General features: G+C 32.9%; 1 protein-coding gene across 1 annotated transcript; it reads left to right on the forward strand.

Moving 5' to 3' along the window:
• The first annotated feature begins 3,126 nt into the window (after positions 1–3,126).
• On the forward strand, positions 3,127–5,095 carry LOC116025101 (CBL-interacting serine/threonine-protein kinase 6-like). Its single transcript, XM_031266189.1, has one exon. The coding sequence runs from the start codon at positions 3,482–3,484 to the stop codon at positions 4,772–4,774; it is 1,293 nt and encodes a 430-aa protein (XP_031122049.1). The 5' UTR covers positions 3,127–3,481; the 3' UTR covers positions 4,775–5,095.
• The last annotated feature ends 6,666 nt before the right edge of the window (positions 5,096–11,761 follow it).

An 11,761-nucleotide genomic window follows, 5' to 3' on the forward strand; every position in this document is an offset into this window, starting at 1 on the left:
TTAATTTGGACAATTTAGGTCCCTTGACTTTCAAATTCTTTTCAATGTTGGTCCTTTCATCAAATTTTGGTTAAATTGAGGTCAAATGAAGGGGTAAAATTGTCCGTTCACTTGTATACTCGTATTTCTTCTGTCCTATACGCTATATATATGAATATAATATCAGTTGAAGAGACATTGAATGAGATTATATGGCTTTGATTGAGACTTCGACTGAGATTATATTCATATATACAATGTATAAGATAGGAGAAATACGAGTAATAATACAATAAACATGTGAACGGACAATTTTACCCCTTCATTTGACCTCAATTTAATCAAAATTTGACGAAAGGACCAACATTGGAAAGAATTTGAAAGTCAAGAGACCTAAATTGTCCAAATTAAAAGTCGGGGACTAATTTTGGAAAATCAATATAGTCGGAGGACCATGGCTGGAATTAACTCTTATTTTATTTAAAATTATTTTTAAAATTAGTAACCGGCAAAACAGATAAAACAAGTCATTTTGAATCAAATTGCATGAGTTTATGTAGTTCAGGGACACAATTGCATTGTTTTTGAGTTCGATGGCCTAATTGCATTTTGGTGTGTAGTTCAGTGACCTATTTGACCCTTATTCCAATATAATTTTTGTTGTTAGTTTTAGCAGCAGAAGGGATTGTCTAAACGGACAAAACATTAATACATCAATTCAAACCACGCGTCTAAAGTTGAGAGAACCGGTTAAGTTCTTCTAAGCAACCTCACCAAAATAGTGGACGGTGCTTGATCACATGCACATCTCGTTCAGGAAGGATTCAGACTGAGGAAGTCTAAAAAAATGCAATGTTTCATAAAGTTTTTAAAAATTAATGTAAAAATTAGTAGTGTAATTATTAAAAAATTAATTCTCTTATTGAAATGATTAAATCATTATTTTTCCCACTTATTTTTATAAAGATAGTGTTTATAAAAAAAAATATTTGTTAAAAAATTCTAGGCGTCATTGAAGGGTATAACAAAAGACAGAAAACGCAGATTTCTGATAAAATTCTGATCTTAAATCACATGCAAAAAAATAATGAATAACGAAAATGATTGCCCAAGAGTTTGATTGAATTGAAGGGTTAATTATTTGAATAAGTTATCTCTAAAGGGGCCAATGGTTATATTATATAAATACTCCGTATATAAAAGAACTGTGAGGCTATAGAATCACATGGAAAAATGCGGTAGGAATTGTCATCAAAGACCGATGATTTGTGGTAGTGTGAAGTGAATGAAGTGGATAATGTCAAAATAAATAAATTAATTAATTAAAATTGACCGACATGCCTTCATAGAGAATTTTACAGATAAGGTTTAAGGTAGTGTATTGGAAAAGTAAATATAAATATAAATAAAAGTTAGAGTAACAAAAAGATTATGGGGTTGCTAAATTTATTCATCTCTTTATCTCTTGATATTTTTATTTTTATTTTTATTTTTATTTTTTAATTTATGAAGTTGATTTGTTCAATGTTTAGTTATCGACTATGTTTTTTTTTTTTTATAAATATTTTTAAAACTTATATTTCAACCTCACCAACAAATGTTGTAGTTTATAAACTATTTGAAATTTATATAGATTTAGCGATAATGATATTGAATAAAGGTGGAATAAATACGTTAATATTGTGAAGAAAAAGTAAATAAAGGTGATATATATATGATGAACAACTACTCATGTTCATGTTTTAAAATAGAAAATATGTTATAAATGCTACTATAGTGCTTTATTTTTAAAATAAAATTACTTAGTTAGGTTGAAAAATAATATCTATTTGAGTTAATGCCATATAAGGTCATCCGAGTATACTTATTTTGTCACATTTAGTCCTAAAATTTTAAATTGTCACTCGTGGTCTTTTGATTTTTAAAATTTTATTCATGGTCCACTTAACCACCCATTGTCCTTTTAACTTTCAAAATTTAATCAACCCTAATCTTTTTGAAGGACCATGACGAGTTAAATTAAAGAACCATAGATTGTTAACTTGGACCACGAATTGTAATAATTTAAAAGTCGAAGGACGACGAGTGGTCAATTTGAAAGTTTAGAACTAAACGTGGCAAAATCACTATATTCGAAGAATCCCAGATGGTATTAACTCTATTTATTTTATATTTTAAATTTAAAAATATTTAAATTCGGAAAAAAAATACTTTAAAATTATTCTTTAAAAAAAGAGAACTATATTATAGCTAAATAATTCAAAAATTTTCATTTTAGAGAGGAAATAGTCAAACGAGTCTCATATGAAGAAGAAACAACATAATTCAACCTTTAATGTAAAAATTTTTAAAAAAAAAAGTTTTATCAAAATCCCTTAAAGCAATAAGAAGTGTAATTGAGTCTAAATGTTACATACTCAATAGGCTATCGTAAATATAGCTAAAACATAATGCAATTCGTTTTTTATTTTTTAATAAATCGCCACTAAATATCTCTCATATTATTGGACAATTGTAGCTATTTGAAATTATAGTGAAGATTTCTTCTTACCAAAAAAAAAATAGTGAAGATTTCTGACAATCTTAATTATTAAGGAATAATAGTACACAATAATAAATGATTACCTTAGAAAATTACGGAAATATTTAAAGATCACACGTACATAACCTCTTAAATAGGTAATATTTAAAATTAATTGCACTTTTCACTCATTTCAAGAGTCATGATATCTTTTCCTTTTTCATGTAAAGAGGTCAATTATATTTCAGTTACATTTCCAACAATCAATTGTATGATATAAATCACAAAATACAAATATTAATTTATTTAATCATCGGTTACAGGCAGCAAGAATATACCATATACGGAATGTCGGGTGGGGGAGAAATTAGTAATTAATCAGCCAATAGAAAACGGCATTTTAGACAATCCACCTCAATCATCAATCAAACGGACCCACTGGGACACGCGTCAGTCCATAATTGACTATATGATCCTCAATTTTCCAGAAACCCCTTTACGATCACGCCACGTAGCACGACCAAAAGATATCTGACCGTCGGACAGCGACGAGTAATCTTGTTCGGAAAAGACGGTTTTACCCTTGAACCGGCTATAAATTTATCCACTGGCCTAAAGCCTGGGAGAAAGGAAAGAAATCTCTTTTTTTTTGATAAGTTTTGATATCTTTCCATTTGAGAGTTGTTTGGAGAAGTTTGGGGCGGCGGCTAGGGAATGCAGAGAGATGAGAAGATCGCCGCTTTCTAACCCCCTTCTGGTAGGCGGCGGCGGCCACCACAAACCACCGCACTCCGGCGGCAGAACTTGTCACCGGAAACACGTCGAAGACGGGTGATCCATTCCCGTCTTCTCTCTTCAGTTCGATCTATAATATAATCCTTTCTATTTCTCACCTGAATTAAACCTATTTCTGAAAGTAATTAAGCATTGAATTTAGCTTTAGCGAGTAGCGGAATCGAAAAATTGTTTTGTGATCGGAGAATGGCGGCGGCGGCGGAGGATAAATGCGGCGTTCTGCACGGGAAATACGAGCTGGGGAGGATGTTAGGGCACGGGACGTTCGCGAAGGTGTACCACGCGCGGAACCTGCATTCGGGGAACAGCGTGGCGATGAAGGTAGTGGGGAAGGAGAAGGTGATAAAAGTGGGGATGATGGACCAGATCAAGCGGGAGATTTCTGTTATGAAGATGGTGAAGCACCCTAACATTGTGGAGCTTCACGAGGTTTTGGCGAGCAAAACCAAGATTTACTTCGCCATGGAGCTCGTCCGCGGCGGCGAGTTATTCGCCAAGATCTCCAAAGGCCGCCTACGCGAGGAATTGGCGAGGAATTACTTCCAGCAGCTCATTTCCGCCATAGATTTCTGCCATAGCCGAGGAGTCTACCATAGGGATTTGAAGCCGGAGAATCTCCTCCTGGATGAAGATGGACACTTGAAGGTCACGGATTTCGGCCTCAGCGCTTTCTCCGACCATTTACGACAAGACGGCATGCTCCACACCACGTGCGGCACGCCGGCTTACGTGGCACCGGAGGTGATTGCTAAGAAGGGTTACGACGGCGCCAAGGTGGATATATGGTCCTGCGGGGTAATTTTATATGTTCTCTTAGCCGGATTTTTACCCTTCCAAGACGATAACATTGTCGCCATGTACCGGAAGATTTACAGAGGCGATTTCAAATGCCCGCCGTGGCTTTCCTCCGACGCGAGAAAACTAATCACCAAAATGCTAGACCCGAACCCTAATTCCAGAATCACCATTGCCAAAATCATGTCCTCGTCCTGGTTCAAGAAATCCGTCCCGAGATCCCTGAGGAAAAACGAAGACGAAGAATTTTCATTCTCCGGCGACAAGGCCAAGGAAGAAGTGGAGACGCTGAACGCCTTCCACATCATATCTCTCTCCCAGGGCTTCGATCTGAGCCCCCTGTTCGAGGAGAAGAAGAAGACGGAGAAAGAAGAGATGAGATTCGCGACTACAAAGCCGGCGAGCAGTGTGATTTCGAAGCTAGAAGAGGTGGCAAAAACCAGTAATTTCAGTGTCAAAAAGAGCGATTCCAGCGTGAGATTGCAGGGACATGAGAGCGGAAGAAAAGGGAAACTGGGAATCTCAGCAGACATTTTCACGATGAATCCTTCGCTTCTGGTGGTGGAGGTGAAGAAAGCCAGCGGCGACACACTGGAATATAATCAGTTCTGCAGCAAAGAGCTAAAGCCTGCTCTTAAGGACATCGTCTGGACATCTCCAACTGAACATTCAACTCCTGCTTAATCAACAACACAAGTTTCCAGCTTTTGCTTCAGTTCAAGATTTGTAATTCTTATTATGATTATGAATGATTATTATTATTATTATGTTGTTGCTAAGGTTTAGGTGTAGCTGATGAATATGAATGAGTGTTTGTTGTTGCTTAGCTTTTTCTTGTTTTGTTTCGTCTGGTCTGTTCCAATTTCCAAACGCTGCAATTGGTCTGTTCAAGTGTTCATCAATAATGTTCAGTGTGTGGCATTTGCAACTTGCAAATGGTTGTTGGCTGGATGCCTGGATTCATTTAATTTGGGTCCATGTGGTTGCCCTTTTACTCTGTTGCAATTTTAACATTTTGTTGATGATGTGACTTCCGGTGTTCAGTAGGTAAAATGCGAAATCATTGAAGTATATGGCACGTGATGTGGTAAAATATGTATCGGTATTGGGTTAGACTGGCGAGGGATCCTTTTCTGGTTTACTTGCTAGTTTAAGTCATTGGCAAAAACTTATGTGAGAGCGTCTCACCATAATACGGGTCGGGTCAAGATGCAAATGTACCACTTATATGCACAAATGTCATACTTATATACTCAAATGTAATATTAATCAGGAATAAAATTTTTGTTACTTATTAGGGTAAATGTAATACTTTTAAGAGAAAATACAATACTTTTACATTTCAATTTAAAAGTATTACATTTTTACTCAAAAGTATTATATTTGCCTTTATAAGTGAGAGACACTTGTCAACATTACTTACTATGAAAAATGTATTACTTTTTCTAAGTAACAAAAATTGTATTTTTGATTAATGTTATATTTGAGCATATAAGTGTGAGATTTGCACATATAAGTATGACATTTGCATGGTGCATTGGCCCGATCCGACCCGTCTCACGAATAAGGATCCGTGAGACGGTCTCGCACAAGTGTGACTCTAAGTCATTAAGTTCGGATGACTGAAGAGTGGCTAGAGGGTTCCAGGCATATATGTGGTAAGTGAGAAAAAGTCTCCTCTCCTCAATCAATAAATGTGATATTCATAGTGAAGGGTGAGAACTCGGCATGACTGACACGTGTTACGCATGTAATGGATAAACTCGGGAAGAGTGCATCGACAACCACCTGTGTTCAGATTTCTTACTGCCCACTAAATTGTCTAAGTCTAGAACCCTAAGGAACCTTGCTCGAGGTGTTCATCACGACCTTAATTGATCGGGATCGGTCCTTGTGCAGTTAAGCACTACTGTGGGTTCTAGTTAACTCGATTGTCGCCTTTAGGTCGGCAAGGTCAGGAACAATTTTCCTCCGTGAACTGACCAGATACCAAGCTAATGCACAGTATGTATAGAGATGTGTACTCAGAGAATATTCTCTATGAGTACGGTTAACCAAATATTTGTAGCAATCTCAATCAAGTTGGTTGGATAATCATAATATTTTAAGTTTAAAGTTTCATGAGAGATTTCTATTAGGCCATTTGGTTTGAATTGATCACCTATGGACAATCTAATTAAGTCGTTTTACCTCATTCGTCGAATAGAGCCACAAGGCAGGTTTCACTCACAGGAATGAAAACTAATATGACCACAAAAGCAACGATCGAGTTGATAAAGTATGATTTTCTCACCTGAATACATCATGTGTTTGATTATTGCAAGAGACTAATAAATGTATGAAGTCAAAGTTGGTTGTCTAGATAGTTCAATCTCTTTAGTCAAGTAGATTGCCAATCAAAAAAAAAAAAAAGTAGATTGCCAATGGAATAGAGTTCATTGTCATTTATATCACTTATGAATTAATGAAGACTAATATGACCTCGAAAGTGATGATAGAATTATATTGATAAAACATAATATTCGCATATGAATGTCGCACGTTCAATTCTTATCAACGTTATTGATCACTAATAAATGTAAAGTATGAAGTTAGAGTCTGGCATCTAAATAGCTCAATCTCTTTAGTCAAGTAGATAGCCAATAGAATAGAGTTCATTGCCATGCATATATATATGATGTATATCACCCTTATCTTTAAGGTGTGTATAATCAATAATGGACTGAAAGAATTGAGAAGTTATTAGGTATAGATACCTTGGTTTTTAAGAAGGGGTTCAAATAGCCAATATCCACAAGCAGCTGTCGGATAAGATTCTTCCACCTTCCACCTACCAAATGGGAGGAAAAACTTTACCGTGTATTTTAGGCATGTGTGCAATGGAAGGGTACCTGGGGAGGGGGGGTGTGTTAAGCCTACCCACACATGATGAAAAAGGATATGATTCAACCCAAACTCGAATGCACCGCTTTCTCTTCCTAACATAAAGAAAATAGAGTACACAAGCATTTTTTTACAATGTAGTATCTGTTCATAGGGTAAATACCGCCTCCAGGGAAACTCAATCTCATAACCTCCCATATGAGAGAGCCACTACATGCCATCTGAGCACAAAATACTTGGTAATACTCAATTATTTATAACAAGATGAACTCAATTCCTTCCCTTTGATAGGAATTGAATCATGTACACCTTTCACATGTAAACAAAATAAAGTTATTAACTTCGTTCTCTAAATTAGTCAATCAGTTGAGTTGTGTCTCGAGATTACTTACACACAATATCATAGAAGGGTGAGCCAATCTATCACACTTGTAATAAGTATAGTGTTGGTTGATGTTATCCTACGTTTTTTCTTCAAGTGATAGGAATAACTCATGAATAATTCATTGTTTACGTTATGTTGCGTCTAATGTTGTATTAGTTAAAAGATCTATACTGATTAGTAAAACTTAACACGAAGTACTACTAATACTAATAATGAAGTGTGAAAATTAAATGAGTTGTCGCTTTATATTAGTATCTCGACCTAAGTACTCCACTGACGACTATCATATTAATGTGTCTAGGTTACCTGTAACGCTACTATCAACATTTGCTTTTATAATTTTGAATGAACTACAGAGTCTAAGTAGGCCCAATTTCTGGTTGTAGTAGGGTTTGATGGTCTCAATAAGTGACCATAAAAGGACGAAATTAATGTTTATGAATGTCGTCCTTCTCTTGTAACATGAAGACAGGCCAATCCATGCTATTGTGTGGTGTTAATTTTCCTTAGCATTTTCCAAGCATCACACTTTATGCACATATAGTTGCGTTACTCATCGAAATGTAGCTTTTATGTCCTTTATGTTGGAATAGACTTCACATCTTGAATTGGTCCTACGTGACTCATCATGTGGGGCACATTTCTGGTTTCAGTACACATCAAATATTCACATATGGGTAAAAATAGAGTATAGATTCTCATTTTCTACTCCATATTATGTGTCGTTGTTTGATTGTCTAATAAAAAGGGATAAATCATGATTTCTGTTCATTCTTTTTTCGGATCTTTATCTAAGAACAAGAAATAACAATAACAATGACAGAAATAAAGAAAGCAAGATTTGTGATGATGATGATAATACATGCATAGTTATACATGTACAAATACAAAATATTCATGTACTATGGTTCTGAACCAATCCGCTCTACTCATATTACTTATATGAGACATACTTAACATATATTGCCTTGATCATTTTACCCATTAAAATTTTCAACCACTCCTCTATAAATTTATCAAAATATGTACGTTATTAGGGACTATATTAACCATACAAAAGTTAAATTTTAATTTTGTATGTTATGAAAACAAATACTTAACCAAATATATGAAAGTCCAACCGTATTATTATATTATATATGCATTTTAACATATTTTTATTTTTTCTAAATTTTATTTAAATTCATAATAACAAAAAATTTTCAGTACATCACACAGGTATAACACTAGTATTAAATATTATAGATGCGCATCAAACTAAACTTATACGTTTTGTTAAAACAGAACATATCACTGTAAATATATAATGTAGAGTGTAGACAATATCAGTTTAAATTTTTAATTGAAGAGATAGCAACATATATATCAGTCAAGCAGCCAACTCGTTTTGGAGTAGTCTAGGATATAAAACCAAAACATCACTAGCACTGTTGGCACAACCTCGTCAACATCCAGGAAGGGGGCCTAGCTAGGTTTTATGTATTTTATGAGTAAACATAATTAATTTATGTATTTTTGAAAAAAAATAATTAATTTATGTAAACTAATTAAGTTTGGGACAACTTTAATTTGGACGATGGAGGTTTGCTTTGGGAGTCCTATAAAACATCATGTTCTCAACTTTAATAATTGTTTAATTGTATGATTAAATTGGACAATAGACTGCACCTAATGTTGATATTGATGTTGATGTAGGCAGAATTATGGCAATAATATTAATTCTAAACTACCTGCACATGATACATTAATCATGGAGGTCATGCCATCTTATCCTAAATGGTTGTTCACTGTCATAATCATACTTGTTGAATATTTCTTTCTGGTTTTTGGTTTAGTACTTCTTGCTTTTATGTTTTAACAATGAGAGATATCAGATATTATATGATTTGTCTTCAGCTCAATGAGATGATAAGACCACAAGGTCATAGATCATTGATATTAATACGATATTCTAATTTTAGTAATAATATTATTTGCTCAATTTCAATTATAAGTTTGATTTCATTTAATTTTACTCAATGAAAGATATTACATATATATTTGTCTTAAAATGGGTGATCCAAGTGAACAGAACATGATATTTGTACGTAAAGTTCATGAGATTTATTCTTACGAATACGTATTCTTTTGACCAAACTCGTCCTTAGACATAATTAGTTCAAACAAAATAAATAAGTTTTAATTGAGTTTAGCTAGAGTTATTTTTATACTAAAACATGACTCTAGTTGTATTGGTTTTGCGACAATTAAAAATTTAAAACTCAGTTTATACCAAAACAAAATTGCAGTCCAAATTGAGTTTGACAACCATTATAAAACGTAGTTCATATGCGATCTACCATGTAGTGTGATGGCATCTCGATCATTCTAAATAAATAAATCATGAGTATTTTAAAAAATAATAATAATAATTTTATACAAAAACATGATTCTAATCCACCATGAGTTTGGCTAAAACCAAACAAGATATTCATATTTTGTAAAACTTTCACCACGTATAATCTTATCACAACTGTAAATATTTCAAATTCTTTAAATTATTTTAAGATTGTTCCAAATATCCAAGATATTCATATTTTGTAAAACTTTCACCAAATATCATGCCTACATGTTTAAAAATATTTTAAAAATTTTAAGTTAACTTTTAAGATTGTTCTAAATATAAGAAATCCATATTTTCTAAAACTTCCATTAAATATCATCATGTCACATTGGAAGTATTATGAATGAAGAAAAAAAGTAAACCATTTGAAAATGTAGGAAATCAAAATGACAAAAAAGAATAAAGTGAAAATATAAAGCTACTACAATTGAATTATAAAAATGAATTAAAATTTATTAATTTCGATATCTTGATCACTAACTCAAAATAAAATACCTCATCTATGTAGGCTGATACTTTAATTAATTTGTTAGCAATCTTTAATACCTGAAATTAGAATAAAATCAAGACACTACCTTATATTGCAATAAAATAAAAAAATCACTGTATCAAATTCAGTCTTTTTCATAAAGTCTTGTAATTAGCAAATTAATTAACTCAGGAAGGTAGATAAGATTTCCCTATTTTCCTTTCGGGAAAGAAAAAGCTCTCTCTATCAACTATTTCATTTCTTCCTACATAAGAATAACTCTATCATATTTTGCAGGTTAATTTGTTTGAAGTAAACAGTAGCACCCAAAATCTATCACAATGTCTCTGCTATTTAATAACTAGTGAGGGTTAAAGAGTATAAGACATAAAGTAACAAAACATCAACACCAGAGCAACTATAGTAAATGCCTGGATATTCTTAAGCATAGGCATAAAAAACATTATAATTACATCAGTTGAAGTTGATTTAAACAGATATATATAACTTCAAATTTCATACGTTGTCAACTAAATAATTTACTGCTACAAAATTTAAAAAGACACTGAGATATATAACTCCCCACAAAGTTAAGAGAAGTTACAGTAAAAGTTTTGTTATTGATTTAAAAGATGCAGAAAGCATACCAAAATACTAGATCCATATTAGATATTATAGGTTAAAAAATAATAAAATGACACATTGAATTTTATAAATATGTCAAAAACAAACCATATATGATATTTTAGGTGAAAAACTGTAAGCTAATTAAGCCATTAAAACACAAACTTCAGCACAAAATAAAGGAACAAAATGCAGCTAGAATTAAGAACACACCCCTTTGTAATTCTTAATTGGAAAAAAAAAAAAAAAAAAAAAAGAAAAATAGGATAGTCAAAATAATATCCTTGGTTCCAAGAATTTAAAAAAAAAAACAAATAAAAAAGTTTAAAAGATGTAGCTGAATACCAAAATCATCTACGAAGGTGGAGGTTGAATTGCATAAGCCTTATATATATAGCTTGGATGTATCTTTTACAACACATTTAGTGCACAAAATGAATTTTGAGGATAAAAATCTTATTATATACGGAACAAGTAAGGTATAAAATAAGAAATAAGAATATCATTCCATTATTAAGAATACAGAATACTATTCCATTCTAAACTACTTCCATGAACTAAATACTTTAGGAGTAGAGCACAATTAAGTTCAAGCTCATCACTATCACCTTCAACTACAGTTACCCGCAAATCATTTGACCAATTAATTTTATATATACAACAAAAACCAATGACTTACATATGGTGAGCAAAGTTGGTAAGTAATTTCTTCTCATCACATCTTCCCCTCGTCAATGTGGTCATATCTTGAACAAAAACTAGCTCAATCTTAATTAGTAATATTGAAAGGGATAGATAAAATGACTACATACAGAGCTTTTTAAGCACACCTAATTACACAGTTGTAAAAGGAAAGATTTAGCTTGCTTTTAAACGGATAATTAAAATATTTTTGAACATCTATATCATAAAAATACACCCGAGGCG

The sequence above is a fragment of the Ipomoea triloba genome, chromosome 7 (genome assembly GCF_003576645.1).
Source record: "Ipomoea triloba cultivar NCNSP0323 chromosome 7, ASM357664v1".
NCBI classification, from domain to species: Eukaryota; Viridiplantae; Streptophyta; class Magnoliopsida; order Solanales; family Convolvulaceae; genus Ipomoea; species Ipomoea triloba.